Source organism: Cyprinodon tularosa, unplaced genomic scaffold (assembly GCF_016077235.1).
Source record: "Cyprinodon tularosa strain WSP-4 unplaced genomic scaffold, ASM1607723v1 ctg12, whole genome shotgun sequence".
Taxonomy (NCBI): Eukaryota; Metazoa; Chordata; class Actinopteri; order Cyprinodontiformes; family Cyprinodontidae; genus Cyprinodon; species Cyprinodon tularosa.
Genome location: NW_024038003.1, coordinates 1627560 through 1651907, shown reverse-complemented (window position 1 = coordinate 1651907; position 24348 = coordinate 1627560). Strand labels below are relative to the sequence as shown.

Below are 24348 nucleotides of genomic sequence, written 5' to 3'. Positions count from 1 at the left end.
CATGAGATGCACTAAGATGCTTTTTAATGCTTGAATACTTGAATACTCAGTGGACCAACTCTTGTGATGCTGTATGTGTGTCAGATTTACAGGTGTATAATAAACAGTGAATACATAGGACTTTGGCATGTACAGTATGAAAAAAGGCATTCCTTTTTATAATGAATTAATTATATATCTGATAAATTAATTTAGAATTGATGCATTAAATTCCTTACCCTGACCAATATAAAAGAGTTTGTAAAAATAGGGAAAAGAAAGCCTCCTTGGGGTACCCCAATGTTTAGCTTGCGGCTAGAAAGATGTTATGTCACCCACCCTGACATATTTTGTCTTTTGGTCCAGGAGTTAAGACTCCATGAACAAACCCCTGATTAAGTCCAGGTATCAGAACTTGTTCAAAAGTGAACAAACGACCTCAGTGACAAATATAGATCTAAAAGCCATAGATCCATAGATTTTGCTTTAACTGTTATAGGGAGGGCATTTTCTGAGCTTTTTTAAGTAAACTGATGGACATCCAATAGACTTAAGCTGCATACATATTTAATAGTAATACTTAGGTGTGTCATTCATTGCAATACATATTTCTTAAGGTTTTTCTGGTCTTAATGAATTTAAAGGTGAAATTATGGAAAGAAAGTTTTTTTATGTCCATTTAGACATCTTATACACAAGCATTTCAGAGAAACTAACACCGTAACTGAGGAGAACTGTGATACATGACAATGATTCAGCAAGTAGATTATTTATTAATCTGTAAAAAATAATTATATGATTTAGAAGTGTATTTTAATAAAATGTATATATCTGAATTATTACAATTATATAACATTTAACTGATCTGAGTTTCCAGTTTGAAAAAGGATTTTTTTTTTTTTTTATGTGTTTATTTACAGACCAGTTCAGAGAGAGAAAAGTGATTCATGTGGAAACAGTCCACCAATGGAAAATTGATCCATTTAATTACTGTCATCTTTTTAGCCAGTGCACTCTAAGAGAATTTGATTTGAGGTTTACGTATCAGATTAAGACCCTGCTCATGGCATGGTCATAATGAAATGAGTTTGACCTGAAAACTTTGTCAGTTCTAGTCCAGAGGAGCCCAGTGGTGACTAAGATGAAACAAAGCTCCCATGCCAATTTCAGGGCTCCTTGCTGCTTCTGAGGATGAGGAGAAAAAAGATGGGAAAGCTTATGTCAAACCTGCAATCTCTAGACTACAATTTCCTTTGAAGTGCCCCCTGAGTATAGTCTCTGGCCCCCATCATGTTGCTGATGTCTACAAACAGCTTGTCAGTCAATGTTATAGGAAATCTGGTGCTGGTAGCACATGTGACTGTGCTGATGTGTGTAACTAAGTGTATGTTTGCTGCATTTGCAGGCCTCTGTGCTTCAAATAGCAGTTATCACCTTAGCAACAAACACATCTACCTGGCTCTCTGTCGCTGAAAACAGTCGCAAGGTTGTGTGTGTGCATGTATGTGGCTGTGTTTGTGAGAGTGAGATAGGAAAAGAAATAGAAGGAGGCTGCTGGGTGATGCAGGTAGAGAGGTGGAGGACGACAGAAAACAAACGGGGGAGGTGGGAAAATCATGGAACATGGCTTTCAGGTTTGATTTGATTGCCGCAGCATTGATAATGCCCACATCTTTTCAAACATCTTTTATCCATAAACTTTACATTTGGGAAGTTTTTCTATCAGAAGCTCTCTCTGCACCCTCTGATGAAATATCCTGGTGCTCCACCCTCTGCACTCTGCTCATTTCTGTCTTATCTTCGCCTCCAGCATCTCCTCTTAGCTTATCAATACAATTTCTCATCAAAGGCTCATGAAGCCACACAAGCTGTAAAGCTGATGTGTAGGTATTAAAAACAAATCCTTTCTGAAAAGGGTGCAGCATAAACAAATTGCAATATTCTGTAACACTGTTTTTTTACACATTAGATTAATGACAGATAGAGGTACATTTTTGTTTTATTAATATCTATTTTATTTCGTAATTATTTCTTACAGATAGTAACACACAGACTTAGTATCTCAAATTTTTATTTCACTTAAAAACAGTAAAAAAAAAGGTTGTAAAAGAAAAAAAAGGTAATTTTAAACAGAAATATGCGCCTTCTGAAATGTATGTTAATTTGTTTTTTCACTCAGCTGAGTTCCTTTTGCATGTATGGGCATGAAATGGACAAGTCTGTGGTTCTTCTGAGTTGTAATGGGAGTCCAGTTGCATAGATAGTGGTCTGCTTCTCTTTATTGTTTGATTTGGTGGCTCTCTTCATTTTTTCAAAACCACGTAAATTCCTCAGTAAGGTTTGTGTCGGAATAGTTAGCTGACCAGTCAAGCACAGTAACACCATGATGATTAAATCAGCTTTGAGTACCTTTGGCAGCCTTTGTACTAAGTCCTTCTGCCGGCAGAAGAAACAATTAGATGAACCTAAAACTTCCTGCTAGATGTCTGTGTTTACTGCAGACTTCAGAGAACACAGTGGAGCATTACTAGGAGATGACATTTAACCTCAAATCATCACCGACTGTGGAACCTTGATTAGGATCGCAACCACAGAGATTCTGTCTCTTTCTCCTGACCTTCGGACATTGATTTTCAAATGATAAAACATAATGAACTTACTTTCAAAGAAGGAGCGTTCAACAACTAAGCAACAAGCCTATTTCTTTTAATCTCCTTAGTCCTGATAAGAGCTTTTACATGGTATCTGGTTCAGGATAGGATTTGTCTGTAATTAGTCACTTATGATGCATTAACTCCAGTCTTGAACTACGTTCATACTGCAGGCCTTAATGCTCGATTCAGATTTTTTTGCGAAATCCGACTGTTTTGTGTGGTTGTTTACATTTCAAAATATATTTTACCTGTATGTGATCTCTAGTGTGAACTGCATTCATGCAACTTAAGTGTCCCTCATGAGGATTAGAGGTCACAATGATGTCACAAGTAGTGAGCGTGCTCTGTGTTTACAGAAGTAAACAGGGAAGGTAATGCTGGAGCTCATCTTACAATTTTTTCATTTCTTTCCAAACCACAGAGCCATTGCCTTAGCAACACAGTCTTTTCAAGAAAATTTAAAAGAAATACCACTTTCCACATTATCATCTTTGTGTAGCAAGACACTGAATAGTGACTTTTGTCGAATATTAATGACATACAGACCGGATAAATGCGACCTGGCCCTACAAATCAGATTGAATATGAAAAGATGCAACTTAAGCGTCCCGCATGCGCATTAGAGGACACATTGATGTAACAAGTAGAGAGCGTGCTCTGTGTTTACTGAAGTAAACATGGAGGGTAATGCTGGAGCACATTTTGCATTTTTTTTCCTTTTATTTCCAAACAACAGAGCCAGTGCATTAGTAACACCATCTTTTCAAGAAGATTGAAAAGAAAGACCACTCTCCGCATTATCATCCAACATTGTTGTTGTTTTTCTTCCTGAATCTGCGTAGCAAGACGCAGAATACTGACCTTTGTCGAGTATTGATGACATACAGGCCAGATGAATTTGTATCTGAAAAGATCAGATTTATATCGGAATCATGACGAAATTTCCTGGACTGGTTTGCATTTTAAAAAAATTGGATCCATGTCATTCAGAATGTCATGAAAAGATCAGATAAAAATCCAATATTGTCAAAGAAGAGGCAGCAGTGTGAACATATCCTTGGTCCATAATGCACAACGTGTGCATTATGGACCAATGCACATTGTTTTTATGTTGTTTGCGTGATAAATCTCTCAAAGCTCTTGTTATCTTTGTTACATCTTTTCTTGCTGGACTTTTCCTTCCACTCAACTTTCTATGAATATGCTTAAACACTGTTTAACTGTACTGTACCTTTTTGTTACTTACCCCCCTTGTGGAGATCGCCAATGACTGTCTTCTAGACATATGTCAAATCAACAGTCTACTCTATGATTATGTTGGCTACCTACCCATACTGAGACACCATTAAAGGCTAAGGAAACCTTTGGAAGTGTTTTTAGTTAAATAGCTGATCAGGGTGGGTCATCATGAGTTTACAGTGTAAAACTTTTTAACAAAATTCAAATTTATACTGAATTTGGAGTTTTCCTTATGTATAATGCATTATCTTTAAGAGTGCAAAATAACCCGATAACCCTTAATTACATTTGGAGCAACAGTGGGCAAGTTAGAGAATGTGTGGACAGGACGACTAGTTATGAACTACAGAAATCTGGTATTTAAGGAAGACAGACATGAAAGTTTACAGAAACCCTTAAATTATTGTACGGTATTTGCAGTTCGCAGTAAGGCGTCTGGGGATAATGCAATGGTCAGATGAGAGCAACAACTTAGTTTTTGGCCTTTATGAAAGATGCTATGAGTGAAAACTAGTACTAAGCATCACGTTAAATTATCAGTCAATACAGTAAAAATGGCAGTGGTAGCATTAATTTAACTTCTTTAGCAGCATGGAAAAAATAGAATATATATTGAACAAAATCTAAGTACCTGGAGAGAAACCATGCATGCAAAGATAGAAACTGCAGAAACTAGACCTCAGCCAAAGTAAAAGTCAAAGACAGTCAGTATACAGGTGCTGGTCATAAAATTAGAATATCATGAAAAAGTAGATTGATTTCAGTAATTCCATTTAAAAAGTGAAACTTGTATATTATATTCATACATTACATACAAACTCATATATTTCAGATGTTTATTTTGTTTAATTTTGATGATTACAAATGACAACAAATGAAAATCTCAAATTCATCATATCAGAAAATTAGAATATTGTGAAAAGGTTCAAAATTGATGGCCCCTGGTGCCACACTCTAATCAGCTAATTAACTCAAACCACCTGCAAAAGCCTTTAAATGGTCTTTCAGTCTAGTTCTATAGGCTACACAATCATGGGGAAGACTGCTGACTTGACAGTTGTCCAAAAGACGACCATCGACACCTTGCACAAGGAGGGCAAGACACAAAAGGTCATCGCTAAAGAGGCTGGCTGTTCACAGAGCTCAGTGTCCAAGCACATTAATAGAGAGGCGAAGGGAAGGAAAAGATGTGGTCGAAAAAAGTGTACAAGCAAGAGAGATAACCGCACCCTGGAGAGGATTGTGAAACAAAACCCATTCAAAAATGTGGGGGAGATTCACAAAGAGTGGACTGCAGCTGGAGTGAGTGCTTCAAGAACCACCACACACAGACGTATGAAAGACATGGGTTTCTGCTGTCGCATTCCTTGTGTCAAGCCACTCTTGAACCACAGACAGCGTCAGAAGCGTCTTGCCTGGGCTAAAGAGAAACAGGACTGGACTGCTGGTGAGTGGTCCAAAGTCATGTTCTCTGATGAAAGTAAATTTTGCATTTCCTTTGGAAATCAAGGTCCCAGAGTCTGGAGGAAAAGAAGAGAGGCACTTCATCCACGTTGCTTGAAGTCCAGTGTAAAGTTTCCACAGTCAGTGATGGTTTGGGGTGCCATGTCATCTGCTGGTGTTGGTCCATTGTGTTTTCTGCGGTCCAGGGTCAACGCAGCCACATACCAGGAAGTTTTAGAGCACTTCATGCTTCCTGCAGCTGACCAACTTTTTGGAGATGCAGATTTCATTTTCCAACAGGACTTGGCACCTGCACACAGTGCCAAAGCTACCAGTACCTGGTTGAAGGACCATGGTATCCCTGTTCTTAATTGGCCAGCAAACTCTCCTGACCTTAACCCCATAGAAAATCTATGGGGTATTGTGAAGAAGAAGATGCAATACACCAGACCCAACAATTCAGAAGAGCTAAAAGCCACTATTAGAGCAACCTGGGCTATCATAACACCTGAGCAGTGCCACAGACTGATCGACTCCATGCCACGCCGCATTGCTGCAGTAATACAGGCCAAAGGAGGCCCAACTAAATACTGAGTGCTGTACATGCTCATACTTTTCATGTTCATACTTTTCAGTTGGCCAACATTTCTATAAATCCTTTGTTTTTATTGGTCTTCAGTAATATTCTAATTTTCTGATATGATGAATTTGAGATTTTCATTTGTTGTAAATTTGTAATCATCAAAATTAAACAAAATAAACATCTGAAATATATGAGTTTGTATGTAATGTATGAATATAATATACAAGTTTCACTTTTTAAATGGAATTACTGAAATCAATCTACTTTTTCATGATATTCTAATTTTATGACCAGCACCTGTATATATTAGCGCAACACTATTGAGGCACAGTTAGATCGAGAGCTATCTCTAAGCTCCCTTGCTTATATATACTTTTTCAGCTCAACTCTAACATAAAACCCATTAAGCAAGCTTTATTGTCCTGGTCACTGACTTTAGCTGTATCTCAAAATCTCTTTTAATGTTCTTTCATCAATCTACTTTATAAAAGCACAACACCCTCCTGCAGTAAAATGACCACATAATAAGATTCTGCTGCATAGTATTTCACAGCTGAGATGGGGATCTCAACTCTATAGTCCACCGTACCAAGCGTAAAGGTTGTCACTTAGGCCAAACAGATTTTATTTTCACCAAACCACAGAAGATATCTCCCAAAATGAAGCTCTCTTGTTCTGAGCACATGCCAAATATAAACTTCTTGGTATCTTGGATTCTTCTTCACTGAATGGCTTTTCAGGCAATAAAATTGTAACACTATTTTCAGCATCAGTCAGCTATTCAAAAGTTTTTTTGCTTTATTATCTGGGCTAGAAACAACATTTCTCACAAAAAGATGACATAGAAACATGACTGTTGCTCAGTACCATGTTGTCTGGCAAAAAATTTGCAATTCACCAAAGGATGAACCAGGCAGTTACTGTAACATGTCCTGCTCTTATCTTTTTTACAATACTTACTGATTTTTTTTTTATTGCCTTTTCTCACAGCACTTTAGGTCAGTTTGACTATAAAACAAGAAGTTTTGAAACTCAGGAACAATGTATTTTTTTCTGTCTTATCTAAATAATGAGAACGATGATAAATTTTAGTCACTATCAAAATAAAATTCTGTACCCGAAAAAATGGTTTTACAGTTTTAAAGACTGTGATATTCATATAAACATGGTATCTTACTAAGAACTCACAATAACTTTGTTCTAAATAAAATTTTAATATCAATTATATATATATATATATATATAATCTCTTTTTGAATGTGCTGTGTCACCTCCCATTATTATCAGGTTGTCTAATTTCTCCGAAAGTCACACTGTTGAAGTAAAGTATCATATCTAGTAAACTGCCTTCGGTGTTCAGGTTTGTAATAATAAAAATATGCAGAGACAAGCAGAAACTTTTTGGTCCATGCTTGTGAGCTGAAAAATCCAGAATGTCAGTACAATGACGTGCACACACTATTACACACACACATGAAATACTTTGCTCAGTAACACGAAATGAAAAATGTCTCTTTCCTCTTTCTCTCTGTTCATTAACAGTGCATGTGTGCTGCTGCCATGGCTACAGTGGCTCCTCCCCTAGCGCTTCTTCTCCTGCTGCTTCAGCTGGCTGATGGCTCATTCCCAGAGGAGCCAGGTCCACTCAGCTACGTCCCTCTAGAGGGTATGTGTCCTTCCCCTCTGTATGCGGTGGGGGAGAGTGTCTGAGTGCAGGAGTGTATGTGCGGCATTGATGAATGGCTCTGTGGAGGATGTGGAAATCGGAGGTCAAGGATCAGAGCATCAGTGAAAAGCTGGTTTAGAGCTGCCCAGGCATACAGATAAATGAAGAACCTTTACTCTGTCTGTTTATAGTAGCATATAAGGTTCATATTAAAGCGAAGACTGTATTTTTTTCTAATTGAAGACCCTGATAAAGGAAGGATGAGCAATTCTTTACTTCAAGGAAATTAAGAACGATAAAAAAACAAATTATGGAAAGCAAATGATTACATATAGCTATGCGATTAAATGAAGAAGCCCCATTCAAAAGTCTATTCTTTATTAAGGAATTATCCCATATTGTTACAGTATATGTGATCTATTATTATTTGATATAAGTCTGAAACATTTTACCCATAGCAATGAGATGTTTTTCTTTAGTTGCACTCTTAACCAAGTTAAAGTCATCTATCAGCATCTCAATGAGATCAAGATCTGACCTTTTTTCAGGTGGTCTAAAATTTTCCTGAAGCACCACCTGATTCGTGCTGTATTGTTTTATGGTTTCCTAGATCACTAGATTTTGTTTAGACCTTGCATGTCCTCTGTTTTGATATCTAGATAATTTTGTTTAGAATCACCTTTCTGCTAAACACTATCACAGAATTCTTGGTTGAAGCCTTTGTTCTCTTGTAAACTAAATGTCCAAAATGTATAAACGTACAAAATGTAGCTTTCTGCCCATTTTCCAAGTTTTCCAATATAAGCTACTGTAATAGCACAGCTACATATGTTTACGGTTATTTAAAGGGACCCTGCTATGCGTCTTGTGAAGCAAGTCGATTGTTTTGGAGCTTTCTGTTAGAAATGTCTGGTTAGCTTTTTGGCTGACCCCCCTTGGTTGATAGATATATATATATATATACACACACACTCACTGGCCACTTTATTAGGTACACCTGTCCAACTGCTCGTTAACACTTAATTTAAGCAGCCAATCACATGGCGGCAACTCAGTGCATTTAGTCATGTAGACATGGTCAAGACAATCTCCTGCAGTTCAAACCGAGCATCAGTATGGGGAAGAAATGTGATTTGAGTGACTTTTTGAACGTGGCATGATTGTTGGTGCCAGAAGGGCTGGTCTGAGTATTTCAGAAACTGCTGATCTACTGGGATTTTCACGCACAACCATCTCTAGGGTTTACAGAGAATGGTCCGAAAAAGAAAAAACATCCAGTGAGCGACAGTTCTGTGGGCGGAAATGCCTTGTTGATGCCAGAGGTCAGAGGAGAATGGCCAGACTGGTTCGAGCTGATAGAAGGGCAACAGTGACTCAAATAACTTCCCGTTACAACCAAGGTGGGCAGAAGAGCATCTCTGAACGTACAGTACGTCGAACTTTGAGGCAGATGGGCTACAGCAGCAGAAGACCACACCGGGTGCCACTCCTTTCAGCTAAGAACAGGAAACTGAGGCTACAATTTGCACAAGCTCATCGAAATTGGACAATAGAAGATTGGAAAAACGTTGCCTGGTCTGATGACTCTCGATTTCTGCTGCGACATTCGGATGGTAGGGTCAGAATTTGGCGTCTACAACATGAAAGCATGGATCCATCCTGCCTTGAATCAACGGTTCAGGCTGGTGGTGGTGGTGTCATGGTGTGGGGAATATTTTCTTGGCACTCTTTGGGTCCTTTGGTACCAATTGAGCATCGTTGCAACGCCACAGCCTACCTGAGTATTGTTGCTGACCATGTTCATCCCTTTATGACCACAATGTACCCAACTTCTGATGGCTACTTTCAGCAGGATAATGCGCCATGTCATAAAGCTGGAATCATCTCAGACTGGTTTCTTGAACATGACAATGAGTTCACTGTACTCAAATGGCCTCCACAGTCACCAGATCTCAATCCAATACAGCATCTTTGGGATGTGGTGGAACGGGAGATTTGCATCATGGATGTGCAGCCGACAAATCTGCGGCAACTGTGTGATGCCATCATGTCAATATGGACCAAACTCCCTGAGGAATGCTTCCAGCACCTTGTTGAATCTATGCCACGAAGAATTGAGGCAGTTCTGAAGGCAAAAGGGAGTCCAACCCGTTACTAGCATGCATTACTAGCGCCTAATAAAGTGGCCGGTGAGTGTATATATATATTTGATAGCTGTCCTCCAAATAATTTTCATATGCATGTGTCCAAATAGGTACAACAAAAATAACACCAACATAGATGCTGTGGTAGGGTGTTCTTGTCATGTGAGTGCAGTTGATAAAAGCATGTGGCGAAGTGTCCGTCTGTCCTCGACACAGAAGGCCATAGAGGCGTAAATATGTCACCTGAAGTCAAGGACTGCTCCCAAAGACCTTCTCCTTTGGCCATGCAGCTTGTCTGTATTTCAGAGTTCATTTATGATCCAGAGAGGAAATGAAGAACGTTTTATTCGCTGCAGCAACTTAAAGAGCCGCATTATAGGAATGCAGGAAACAACCACATCTGGGAAGACTAACAGGATAAGAGTGTTTAGTATGCTTTCGCATTCCCCTCTGCCTATTATCTGTGTTTGCCTTAACAAAGCCATCGAGAGTGATTGAAGACACTATTAAAGTGAAGGTTAGAGAGGGTGTTTTACAGCCTGCCTGTGTACTTCTGGTAACTATAGAAGCAGAAAAGGTGCTTCAGGTCCACAGTTCTCAGGAAGTCCTTGAGCTGAGCACGTGCATTTTCCTCTGCTCTGCAGCTCACCCTCTCCTTTTATATGTCTATGTGAACACACCAGTGGTGAGAAGATATCCTGTGTTCCTGGGCAGAGCCCATCGTTCCGCTCAGAGACAGGAGCTGCACATCCAAACGGTCCTCCAAGTCAACCGCACGCTGTACATCGGAGCCAGGTAACCAACAGCAACAGCCTCCGACTGTGACGCGTTTGCTTTAAAATGAGTTTGCTTCCATTCCATCTGCTGTCACTCTTCAGTGGGACGTTATCATTTTATTCCAGAATCCAGTGATAATTTATTCACTGCTGTTTTTAAATGTCAAGTGAAAGCTGTGAATCTATTTATCGTTTATAATAAACCGCTTTGCACCGCTAGAAGATTAGAAATAATCAACAAGCAGAATCAGTTCAATTTGAACCCCCCCCCAAAAAAAGATATATATATATATATATATATATATTCATTTTTAATAATTAACAATTGATAAATTAATAATTGTTCCTCCAAATACATCTTAAGAGAACTGTGTATCATGGTACCCATTTTTACATTTGTAAATGGTGATTTTGACAACAGGAAGTTTGTCCTTCCATGAGGAACTTTTTTTCTGCAGACTGAGTACAAAGGGAGATGAGGCCTAGAAAACAGTTCTGATGCTCATGATAGAATTAGACTTTAATACCAACTAGTTCATGGTTTCTGTTAATATATTATGAACATGGAGTAAAGCTTTCTTTTGTTCATCAGCAGCATTCAAAAGTGTATATAATAAAGAATCTGTGGTTTACAGGGGTTATGTTGTTATGACTACGTCAAATCACTCCCAACTTGCTAAAAACATGTAATTATTGCTAATTTCAAATGCATTATTGGCTTTTGCGTGCACCTTTGTGGAAGCTGTATTTTAGGATTTGAGGCCCAGAGTCAAAACAAAAGCATCCAAACAACAATATTACAGCCAAATGATGTGGAAATAGAATAGAAAAATGGCTATGTGATAGAAATGTGGGTACTACTCTAAAAGGGTACTAAAGGGTACTACTCTATGGTTCTAACTGCCTATACATGCTTGATACAGAATATCTATCAGCCTGTTATGTAAAACTCAAGCCCCCTTTGCAGCCATCCGGCTTTGAGCAAATCTTTATCAGACCCACGTACCTATTCTGAAATGTTGAAATGTGGATCAACAAGCCTCGAATAGAATATTCAAGACAAGCTGCCGCCGCATGTGAATTTATGCAAATGTACAAGTTAGAGAAAGGTTTTATTATCTTTTTGATATTAGTTTTACCTGTGAGTCATTCACGTTTCCTCGCAGCTTGGAATGGCTTCACTCATCTAACAGAAAGTAATTCTGCTGGAAAAACCACATTAGCATGTAATGGCTATACATCAAATTTCAAAATCAAAAGTGATCTGCTGCTACAGAGCCTAGAGATAGTATTTGTGTGGGGAAAAAATTAATTTAATTTCTGTTACAGTTACACATTTTTCATAACAATAGGAATGAGATTCCCTGTGTTTTATATCTTAACTGCTACAAAATGATCAAACCACATTTTTTTTAGTGTCTGATTTAACTACTCTCATGTCACAGCGTAGAGCTGTCTCTCCTGCTGAATAAAGAATTTATTTATCTTCTGCAGAAATGGAGTTGCAAGAAAATAGGAGTTCCAAATCTTGCAAAAGCAACACCTACCTGCGCTGTACATTCGAGACAAAACAGATGCAAGCTATTGAAACCTAACACTGCACAAACTCTTTAGGAATAAGTAAACCTTTCTTAAATTAAGTTTATTTTACTTTAATTTGAGTAAGTAAATTAGATTTTTTTTGCTAATGGATTGAGCATTTTTACTCTTAAAATATTAAGATAATATGGACTTGAAATAAGAAAAAAGTTTTTTTTCTTATTTTAAATGTAAATTGTCTTGTTCTATTGGCAAAGGGTTTCACTTACCTCCTCAAAGCAAGAACAAAGGCACTTATTTTAAGAGAAAATAACCTATTTAGATGTCATTTTTTTGCAGTGTGAGTCTTGTACACTTGATTATTAAAGCATTTTTAAGTAACCATTAATTGTGGAATACATCCTAGATGTCAACCGATATAGTTGGTTTAATTAATGTTCATTTAACTCTAAAATAACAGGACAGGGCTCAAATGATTGTTTGAGGTCCCTGAAAAACCAGTAAAAGGTTGGATATTTGCAAGCTTATAAATGCCTACAAACCTTTTGCCACCAATGAGGTCCAGACTTTCTTCCAGAGCTGATATTAAACTCTACATCTCAGCTCACGAGTGGAAAATATTACAGCATTGTTTCTGTCTTGTTAAAGACAAGATTCAAATGCAGAAAATTCTTAAATGTGTGTTAAAATTAGGTTCCTGCACTAGAAAATATGTTAAAAAGTTATAAGCTGTTGTTAAAAGTGATAAAACTGCCCCAAAATACTTCAGCTCATATCATAATGAAGCCAAAACAAACCCAGTAATACATATCCATTTAAAGCAAAGCTTTCAGCACATTTAGTCTGAATATTGTCAGTGGGTGACTCATGGTAAAAACAGAGGCAGATGGCTGTCTGGCATAAATGATATTTTGATATATTTTTTTTAAAGTCAACAACAGCATCTTCATTAAAGCGTAAATGAAAGAGAGCTAGTGCTAAAACAACCGAAAATACAGTGACACTTACTCCCCAGTCACCTCATTAGGAAAATCAACGTAATTGCTTTTTAAAGCAAATACTAATGAGACAATCATGTGGCAGAAACATGCCTACACATAAATCTTCCATTATGTTTTCTCGGTCTTACTGACGTAATGTTTAATTTACTGAAAAATAGAATTTTCAAACCATAACCCTTCAATTATCATAGCAAAGAAAAAATATTTAACGTGAAGTTTTTTTTATACCACTTATTGTTCATAATGAATAAGATGTTCAGTATTGTTTAGACATGTTATCACAATTCTATGAAAACGAATCTGCCTCCTGTTACAAGCTTCTTTTTGTACTTTCTACAAATACATGTTTCAGAACTTCAGACAAAAAGAAAGACCAAGAAATAACCTGAGTAAATACAAAAAACAGTTTTTAAATAAAGTTATCCTTTATTGAGGGGATAAAGGTAGTTAAACCAAGTGCAATAAAAGTGTCTGGCATGTTGTTACCTCATAAAATAAATTTGATTCCCTGGATTTCCTTGAGTACTTGGGCTATATGAGGGCATAGCTTTGATCTCAACTTTGGTAGGGACACTATTGGTCTTAAAGGAATAGTACACCCAAAACATGATTAGCCTTCATTTTCTACTCACCCCCATGCTGAACAAAACTCTGGAGTACTTTTTTGATATCTCAAATGCATCTGGAGATCTGGGAGGCTTCTTGCTGTCTGCTGACATTCAAATAATGGAGGTCTATGGCGCCCGAGACAGAAAGGTCCACAAAAGTCCACAAAAACGTGTCAATATTCCTCCATACTGCTCGTCCAATGTAATCCAAGTGTCCTGAGTGGGTAGCATCCAGAATTTACTCGAAATGAAGTCATTTAGAATGTTTTAGAGCCTACACAGTAGTGTATAGGATTTCCTTATAGCGCCCCCATGCGCGCTCACGATTCTACGGAAGCCGGCAGACCAAACCAGCGCATTCAGCTCGGCAAAGAACTCATGCTCTTCCTCAACACTGAAGTCCTCAGACATTTTTCTTTCGTTGTTTCTTTCTTTGCACAGGTAAACAGCACATTTCTTCTTCTACGCTTGCATTATCGGCAGAGCAGACGCTGAATGCGCACTTTCTTCCGGTTTGGTCTGCCGGCTTCCGTAGAATCGCGAGCGCGCATGGGGGCGCTATTAGGAAATCCTATACACTACTGTTTAGGCTCTAAAACGTTCTAAATGACTTTGTTTCGAGTAAATTCTGGATGCTACCCACTCAGGACACTTGGATTACATTGGACGAGCAGTTTTTGTGGACTTTTGTGGACCTTTCTGTCTCGGGCGCCATGGACCTCCATTATTTGAATGTCAGCAGACAGCAAGAAGCCTCCCAGATCTCCAGATGCATTTGAGATATCAAAAAAGTACTCCAGAGTGTTGTTCAGCATGGGGGTGAGTAGAAAATGAAGGCTAATCATGTTTTGGGTGTACTATTCCTTTAAGTTTAATTGGTCTGATGTCATTGGTCCTACACAGTATGCATGCGCCTATTTTCTTTTTATGCTTGAATTGAGCATCAGGGCCCATTTTGTTTAAAGAGAAAACAGCAGTTCTTTCTTTTTGTAGGAATTTCTACATTCCTACAAATTTTATAAGCGTTACACACATTAGATGCCGTTTATCAATGTCTGTGCATCACCAGCTCGGATAAATGTGGAATTGAGACTTTTTTACACTTTGAAAAGGTTTGCATTTGAACACACCAGTAACTAAGACAGAAGGTAAATACGTGCCTATTTAACTAAATATAGTCTAAATATGCCTGTTGTATGTGTCACAGTGGGGGGTGGAGGTTTGACAGGACCCAAATGCAGACACAACAGCTTAAGGTTGTTACTCGAAGGATATAATTAACCAAAAGTTCAACAGATGCAAAAATAAAAAAACATAAATCCACAAAAGCTGAAAACCAGGAATACTCACAACAAGAAGGGGAAAAAGTAATGGGACAAACCAGCAATGAGTGACTGAGCAGGAGGAGAATAAATGGGAGAGAGAAACAAAGACCAGGCTGATTAGCAGATTGGGAACAGGTGTGAACAGAGGCAAGCTAGGTAAAGGAGACTGACACAAGAGGGCAAACAAGAGATATAAGAACTAAAATATAATAAAAAATAACTAGAACACAAAAATTGGAAATAAGACCAATGAAAACTCAGATAAAACTTGAACAAAACCAAAACCATGACAGTATGTGGATTTATCCTGTATTTTCATTTGAAGATATAGAATTGTGCAGAGGTAAACAGAAGTAAAACCCACTCTTATTTTCTTTTAAATCTTATACACTGATATTCTCTATACTGTAAAACAAAGCAAAATAATACATTCAAGGAACTGCAAATATGTTTATTGTATTTACATGTACGCAAGAAGTAGAAGAGGAACTGACACTGAACATGTAGAATATTAACTATATATATATATATATACAAGTTGTGCAACTAAGCAGGAGTTACTCTATGTAGCCCATTTCATATATTTTATTGTAACATTCTGAACACATTTCTTACATAATATTTCCATAGTGTAGACAACAGCATCCAAAACATTAGAATGAATGTGAACCTAACTTGATTTCCACACATTGAAGCTGGACTGTAAATACTGTATCCCATTTCATTCAAACATTACATGTTGTTATTCTCTATAAAAAGACATAACACCTGGGATTTATACCTGAACTGTCTCAAAGGATCTTCAAAAAATTTAAACTGTAATTGCAAAGAAGGATTGGTAAAAGGAAAACCCTCACATTTTCTTTTTCACTTGGCTGTGGCTAAGAATCAGAATTTTTGATAGCTTACATTCTTTGCTTGTCCATTTCCCCAGCAGTCTGCAGAACTCCTGTCCAAATCAGAATATTTAGTTGTATAAAATGTTTTTGTTGATTAAATGTATTATACTTCAGAATTCAATTTTATTTTGAGGTGCTAACGTTGGTTATTTACATTTCTCAAGTTCAACAAGTCAAAACACACTCTCTTGCTTCTTTGCAGAACTACAATAAGCAGTTTTCACCTTTTTAGTGTAGATAATATTTAGATTTTTCATTTGGACTAGTTTCGTAGCATAACATTAATTGTAGTAACAGCAGTATTCTTGCGTGAATAAAATCTAAACTTCCTGCTCCAAGCACGCGCGCACACCTACAGACTAGAAAATAGCCAATCAGGAAGAGAGAAGGCGGAACTTAAGGCAGAAAAACCAATGTGACTGGAGCTAAACAGCACAGTTACATGCGCCGCTAAAGTAAAGGGGACATGAAAGACAAATAAATGTTGCAGTGTTAAAGTAACACTTTGGGCCGGATCTATCAAAGGTTTGCGTGTATAAAAATGTGAGCTATTTCACTGCGCACGCTAAAAAATGTACAAACTGATCTATCAACAGCGTGCTAAAAGGATTTGGTCTTTAAAACGTGCTAAATAGCGCCTCTTATCCATTTAGTACTTTTTCTGCAATGAATATGCAACATGGGGCGTTTACACGCAAAAGTGCGTCTTGTGGGAGGAGAACATGTAAATATATTAATTTAGCACTCGCAAAGTGATTTATCAAACCTAAAAACAATTTTGCTAACGGTATCTGACTCTATATTTAACACGTTTCAAAAGAAGGTGCAAATGGTCTGTATGCGTAATTGCGCACACATGGCAGCGGTTATTGTCGCAAGAAGGAGACATCGAAATGAAGCAAGGAGACGCAGAGAACGCATTTTTTCACTCCGTGTGAATATTTTTGGAATGAACGAGGAAAAGATCATCAAATCATATCGTTTATCCAGCATTGCCATTTTGGAGCTGTTGGGGGAACTCCGAATGGATTTGGAGCCAGCCACAAGGAGGACCCACGCAATACCAGATATCACAAAACTCCTTGCAACATTGCACTTTTTTGCATCTGGGTCATTCCAGCGTACAGTTGCAGTGAGAGCTGTGATCTCCCAATCTCGTTTTTCAGAAGTGCTGTCCGACAGGGTCGGGGTTCTCCCCCTGCGCCTGTGGAGCAACATGCCAATGCTGCGGGGATGCGTAATCTCATCCTCAGTCACTTCTTGTGAGCCATTTGGTATGTGCATTTTTCTACAGGCCAATACAAAACACCTGTTTTTTTTTTTTTTTTTTACTGCAGTGAAGTAGAAATTCAGCCACATACCACCTTAGGGAATAAAGATTGCCAAAGTATTTTCTTTATATATCACTGTAAGATTTTAATTTCTTAATGCACTAGTTTGTAGAAACTACAAACTACTTTGCCGCAAACCACAAAACGCGCAAAACCATCATTTAAATAGGGCGTCTCCAACAGTTTTGCACCTGCCACCAGTTACGCAATCGCTCTTGTTAAATCACCTGCAAACCATGGTCCAGCCCCTCGCGCAAAATTCCATTTTGCGAGCGCAAATTACTGCACGCAAAATTGGATCTTGATAAATCCGGCCCTTTGAGTGTTAAAGTAACACTTTGAGCGTACATTTGGTCCCATACTAAGTCAGGGTGGGACCAAATGTACTCTTGAGTGTTACTTTAACACTGCAACATTTACTGTGTACCCGGCAGCAGAGCTGCAAGAGCAAAAGAAGCGACTGCTGCAACAATGCTGTATTGTAAATTATAAAAATGTTATTCACATCAAACTATTGGTAGGGATAAGTTGGTCGGTCCAAAATGTTGGTAGGTCCCTGTGGTCCCTATGCAAACCTACGCCCATGGCCATATCACAGTCTGACTTGTACAATTAGATTTGAATAATTAAGCAAAACACTGTGAGGACCATTATCTACAAATGGAAATAACATGGTGAATTATTCCTGGAATTGTCACCACTCTAACATGAACTATAGAGTGCTTCAACAACTCACCCAGGAAGTTCTAAAAAGAATCCAGAGAAACATCCCAAGCACTGCAGAACTCGTTGACTTTTGGTTAAGTTTGTGTGCAACATTGAAAAATGGCAAAAATGGCCTAGCCAAAGCGCAAACCACTGCTTGCCAAAAAAGAACAAAACGGCTATTAGGCAACGCCAAAATTATTCTTCTCCTGGTCTGCACAAAATCTTTACAATGTGTTTTATCTTTTTTGCTGCCTACAGTTAACATAAAACATTTTTAAAATAAGGATTTTAAAATAATATTTTGTATTTACTCAGGTTTTCTGTATGTTATTTTGTTGTTAATACCTTTTGTGTTCTGAAATATGAAAGAATGTGAACATGAAAAAAAGAAAAAATGGTAAAAAAAAAAAAACCTCTGGAAGATTTTTTTTTTTTTACTTCACACCATGTGAGCAATTTGTTGTGTTTTACAGAGATGATTTGTACAGAGTGGAGCTGGACAACATGGCGGGGGAAGAGATGTTTTACAGCAAGGTATCACTATTATATAAATATTTCTATTTTTTTACTTAATTTGACACTCCTGTATAACTGCAAAGTGATTCTACATGTGCTTCACGTGTTTCAGAAAAGGACTTGGGAGTCCAACAAGAACGACATCCGAGTGTGTCGGATGAAGGGCAAACATGAGGTAAAACACTGAAAACACAAACCCAATCTGCTTTAGAAACCTTCTTCTTAGGCTGCCCCTGCTTTTGAGGCTTTACACAAATTTGATTTTGAGGTTACAGAAGCAGTAAATTAACCAATCAAGTTTATGGAGGCAAACATTACCGAAGCTGAAAGAAACTGAAAGCCATTTATTCTGCATGCAATGATTTCCTCTCTGTTTCATACAGCATCGATAGCCTTCAAAAAGACACAACCAGAACAAAGATGTGGGGCTTAAAAAAAGAAGTGAGTGAATGCAGCCGGCTAGCTGGCAAAATTCAATTCTGGTGTAACTTGTGGAAGAAGATTTATCAAACAGAGGAACTTGTGTCGAACAAACAGAAGAGCTAACTGACGCAGCCTTCGGGGAGGATGCTGTAATTGAAAACAGGTGGGGAAAGGAGGCATAGGTGTGTTTGTGTGGGTGAGGAAAAATAAGAACGAGGGAGAGAAACAGATATGGAGGAGTGGGCAGCCTCTGGGCTGTGGAGCGCAGATCAAAAGATGAGACTGCAGGTGTGAAGAAAGGAAGAATTAAAGCTGTGATAAAACAGGAGCAAAGACAAGAGGACTGGCTTAAGGTGGAGAGACAGTATGGGTGCAAGGCAGACAACAGAAAAAAAGACCTATAAGATAAAGGGAAAAATGTCCAAAACACGATTAGACATTAGAATATTTATTTTTTTATTTTCAGATACTACATATTTGAAATTTCATTACTCCTCGAAGTCAAAGTCACTTTTACCTTAAGTATAGACCTGTAACACTTTACCATACTAGAACTGAAGTTGTTAAAGAATACGCTAATATTTTAATATGGTTATTAAAGGTATAGTGGAGGATTTTTGCAAATTTCTGAAAAAAACAGCCCTCTCCACTTAAAAATAAATACATATGCACAACGTTGTACCTGCTCCCCAGAGGGAACTGCTATTAAAATTTGCCATTTGCATCACTCATACAAGCTTACTTTCCAAAAGGAGATTTGCAATTTTTCCACTATGTCAGACTCACCACCGATAAGTGGAAATGGGGACGAGCATGTAGACGAGTTACGTAAACATATCACCAGAATGATTGACATCATTCTGGTGATATGATTGACATTCAGAAAAAAAACATCCTCTACTATACCTTTAACTTTTAAATTAACATTAAAATGTGAAGACTAACTATTTTAATACCTTTCCTGCAATTATGTGTAAGATCTGTTGAAACTTGCTGCAACACACCAAGATAAAAATCCTATAGAACATCGTGTTCATGTGAAAATACTTGTCCAATTCAGAGTTTACTGTTAGATGAAAACATCTATTATTTGAATTTGGTCAATAATTGATATTCGGAACATCTGACTGACATTTTACTTTAATTATAAGATCTATCTAATTTCCAACTTTTTCACATAAATTAGGTGGAAAACCAAACTTTTACCAAGCCTGACAGTCAAATTTTCAAAAAGGGAGGCGTCCTTTTTCTTCTGTACAGCCAAAAACAGTAACAGATATCTCCAGCGGTTATTGAGTAGAGGCAGGGTAAGCACTGTAGTCTTTTCTTATAGGACATCTTCGTAGCATACCTAAGAATTCTGCTGACCACTGTGTCTTTTAGCAGCACACATTTACTACATCTGCTCAGTTCTTTCCTGAGGAAAATAGACCTATTAGCATCCAGATATTACCAAAAGGTATCAACGTTGTCACTGACAACTGGAATAAAAAGAATCTATATAACTATTTTTCATTGAGTTTGAGTAGCCGCTTCAAACTTACAAGCAACAATCATCAAACACCTTTTATTTTAAGGAATAAAACTCAGAAAAATGTGTAGCTAAGGGAACATGTGGCTCATTTGACATGGAAACTGCTAATGTATGCAGCTGGCTTCTGAACTCTCCAGCTGTCTTATAGAATACACGTTATATTCGCTTTAGCAAAAAGAGGTTTGTCCTGTCTGCTCTTTTTTGGTGTGAACCCGATACATTTTGAGCATTCTGATTTACCGTAAAAGATAAACCGGTTTATTGGTTATCTTTAAGATTGACTGAAGATAATCTGTGTCTCAAAAAAGGTTCTTAAAAGAAACACAACCTAGAAAAGTCTAAGGAGAAAAACTGAGACAGGAAGAGCTTTATGGAGAAGATATAGAAGAGACTTGTGGCGTTAAAATCTTGTTTGGTTTTTATCAAAGCATGTCATGGACATTTTAGTTGGATTACAACAATTTGAAGTTGCAAAAAATAGAAAACTAAATGATTACAGATTAAGCTCAGAGAAAAGGGGTGGAAAATAAAACAAGACAAGATACAGATAAATAGATCAAGACTAATATTAGGTTAGTGTTAGTATAACACTATTAGCTGTTAGTGAGCTGTGGAGCCAGTGCGTTGAACATCAGTAGGTCTGCACTTATTAAACTGTATTAAAGAGATATATTTCTCATCTTCCTAGAGAGGAACATTTAATCCGTTACTGATTTCTTGGGAATTGTCCAAGAGATCAACTAAAGAGAAAAAAAGTGTCAGGAAATCTTTGATTCCCTGACACTTTTAAACTTTCATCTACAGCCTTTGCTTTGAAGATAATAGAATAGTCAGAGCCCATTGTTCTGTAGAAACAGTGAGGTTCTGGGTTTTTTTTTCACCTTAGGGCTGTTATTACATTTCTTCCTCTGATTCTTGGCATTGGACAATCCTCCGTTTCATATTTGGCAGAACTTTTTCTTCCTTAATGTTCTCTTTCTCTTCTTTCCTGCAGGAAGAGTGTCGCAATTTCATCAAGGTCTTACTCAGCCAACACGACGGCCTGTTTGTATGTGGAACAAACGCCTTCAACCCTCTGTGTGCCAACTACACTGTTAGTATTCCTCTATTTGCATGTGAGAGAATTTCTTTATCTCCCAGTTGTGTTGTCTTTATGATTCTTCTTTTATTGCAGCGAGACACTCTAGAAATGGCAGGAGAGCCTGTCAGCGGGATGGCCCGCTGTCCGTATGATCCCCGACATGCTAATGTGGCGTTATTTGCAGGTAGGATGTTGACTTTGCACCTTGGAGGCAAAGATTCCCTTTTTTGTTTGCCACAGTTAGTTCTAGCTCCAGTCGCCAAAATGCACACACTACACACTTAGGTTTACCTTTACAAGTGATTTATAGCCAGACCTATTCCTGAATTGCTTGTTTAGTTTTAATCTCTCTGACCTTGTGCTATCTCTCCATCTCCATGTCCCCACTCTTCTCCCTAATCTCCTCCCATCGTGTCTCTTGCTCTCTCTCTCTCTCTGTCTTTCTTACCCTCTTGTTCAGATGGAAGCCTTTTTACGGGGACTGTGACTGATTTTCTGGCCATCGACGCGGTCATCTATCGTAGCCTCGGCGACAGCCCAGCTCTGCGCACAGTGAAGCACGATTCTAAATGGTTCAGAGGTACTTTTAGAAGCAGGGACATTGGAAGTGACCCCTCAGGGCCAAGACACTTTCAACAGACAATCAGCAAGCAAATAATTGAAACCACACTTGCTATCTTTTGTGCTAAAAGAAAATTGAACCAATTTAACTGGAAGTGTTACAGAGGTCTTTCTTTGAATCTTAGCTGCCTCTCCTGTAGAGCTACAGGTGTAGCCTAAACAACTTTCTGTTCCCTCAGATGAAATAGTAGCATCAATAACACCTGTAAGGATTTATTGCTAATTTTTATGGAAAAAAACTTTAATTGAAGTCTGTGTATTTATTGTTAAAATTTAGAAGGTTTAAAGAAGCTTAGTACCATTAAGTACTTATGTTGAGGTCATGGGCAAAAAAGGTTTGCAGAGCTAAATAATAACCATGTTTCAACAGAACCAGACATCATTATCAGGCCTTCTTTTAATAGGCGTTTTATAAAAGAAATGCGATCAGACAGAGTGATATATTGAGGTTAGCCAGAGTCCCCATAGATTTCAAATCTCAGCTAGTCTCTGAATGAACAGGGCAGCCTGAAGGGAAAAAAACAGGCTCAGGCGAGTCAAAGCTGTGGAAGATGAATAAATGATCATTATAACATTCACCCTGTTGTCTATGAGGATTGATTAAACAGGATATGAATGTTTAATTAGTCAGTGTGGTGGACAGCAGTATTTCTTGTTTTGCTTTATAGTGTTGTCACTTTTTTTTTCTTTTTTTTTCAGAGCCCTACTTTGTGAGTGCCATGGAGTGGGGGCCTCATATTTATTTTTTCTTCAGAGAGATGGCTATGGAGTTCCATCACCTAGAGAAGGTGCCGCTCTCCTTTACATTACTTCCTTTCCTTTAGTTGCTCTGTGAATGTTCTGTAATCAATAGTTGTCCAATAATGCAAAGCCCCTGCAAGCATTGTTGATTTGACTTGTTTAGATAATGTCCGACTGTCTGCCAACATGCTCATGCTGGCATAATGCAAGATGTCAACCACATGGTAATGCTTACATGTTTACTGATGTAAGCCAAGTTAGAATATTAAAACTACTTAAGTATTGCAAAATTAAGTTACTTGCTCCTAATAGCCTTACAGTAGGTCAAAGGGGATACATTTTTCCCAAAGCTTTGCAACATAACCTCAATCATTTTAGAAGTTGGTTCCCTGGGGTTTTGCTCTTTTTTGTCCTTTTCTTGCTTCTTTTACCAGAAGAGCAAGAGTTTTGTTGTTCAAGCTGAAGTTTTTTAAAAAGTGCAAAACTCTTCAATATAGAATCACTTCTTAGTATAACTATAAGGTTTTGGAAATACATCATGTAAAAACCAAGAGCTTAAGTATTTGTTTCTTCTCATATAAAGCTACGGTCACAAAAAAAACCGTTGTGTTTTTCTCCTTTAATTTTATAAACCATGATTTGCTGTAATGCCAGGCTAGTATTGGGATATTTATGCTCATTTTTGATGTGAAACATTCATAACTTAGCCAGTAATGCATTTTAAAGTGATGCCAATTAACTCTTTGCAAACAACGCTTACAGATGGTTTCCCTGCTTTGTAAACTTAACTCTTTACCATAAAAGTTAATGATGAGAGTTAAAGCCTGTTCCTACATGGTCATTAGTGTGGGTAGCAGTGTATAGTCCTGATCAAAATCCAGACATGATAAACACAAGAAACCAAAGGCTCTTCTTTGTCTTTTATGGACATGACTTTCATTAAATCTGGAGGCCTTCTGAATCTTCCTAAACAAGCATGGATGTATTTTAATTTATACTAGGTAAAAAAAAAAAAAATGTCAGAAATGTGATTATCAAAATTGCCATTTTATTATATTTAAAACTATGTGTGCTATTATGACGCATGGTAAACATTTTTTTTTATCAAGAATTAGTGAAGCGAGTTTTTCAATCAGCATTAAGCCAATCAAATTGGTGATTTACATTTTACATACCAAACATCTGTTGAAATGGTGAAAAACACTTAGACGACAGTGGCATTGGATGCAGATTTCCCTGCATTAGGAGAGTTGTTGGTTTAAGCCCCGGCTTCGACTTTTACTGACATCCTTGCTTCTGTCAGTGAGCCCCAGGACCGCTGTGGCTACAATGTAGCTTGCCACCATCGGTGTCTGGTCGAATGGGTAAATAACGGAAAGTAGTTTAAAGCACTTTGGTGAAGTTTCCTAACTTGAAAATCTCCTCTATAAATACAGGTCATTTACCATACATTATTATTATTAGGTAAACGGCTGATGCTACAGTTGCTAGCAGAGTCAATGAAGGCAATAAATAACACCCAAACAATACGTAAACT

General features: G+C 37.8%; 1 protein-coding gene across 1 annotated transcript in view; it reads left to right on the top strand.

Annotated features, from left to right (window-relative positions):
• LOC119773617 (semaphorin-6B-like) overlaps positions 1-24348 on the top strand; it is a 54646-nt gene that overhangs the window by 19067 nt on the left and 11231 nt on the right. Inside the window, exons 2-9 of the mRNA XM_038270678.1 lie at positions 7441-7564; positions 10392-10503; positions 18369-18429; positions 18524-18586; positions 21363-21461; positions 21543-21633; positions 21910-22029; positions 22770-22858. Coding sequence (XP_038126606.1) covers positions 7444-7564; positions 10392-10503; positions 18369-18429; positions 18524-18586; positions 21363-21461; positions 21543-21633; positions 21910-22029; positions 22770-22858 — 756 coding nt within the window. The 5' untranslated portion in view covers positions 7441-7443. The remainder of the gene's footprint in view (positions 1-7440; positions 7565-10391; positions 10504-18368; positions 18430-18523; positions 18587-21362; positions 21462-21542; positions 21634-21909; positions 22030-22769; positions 22859-24348) is intronic.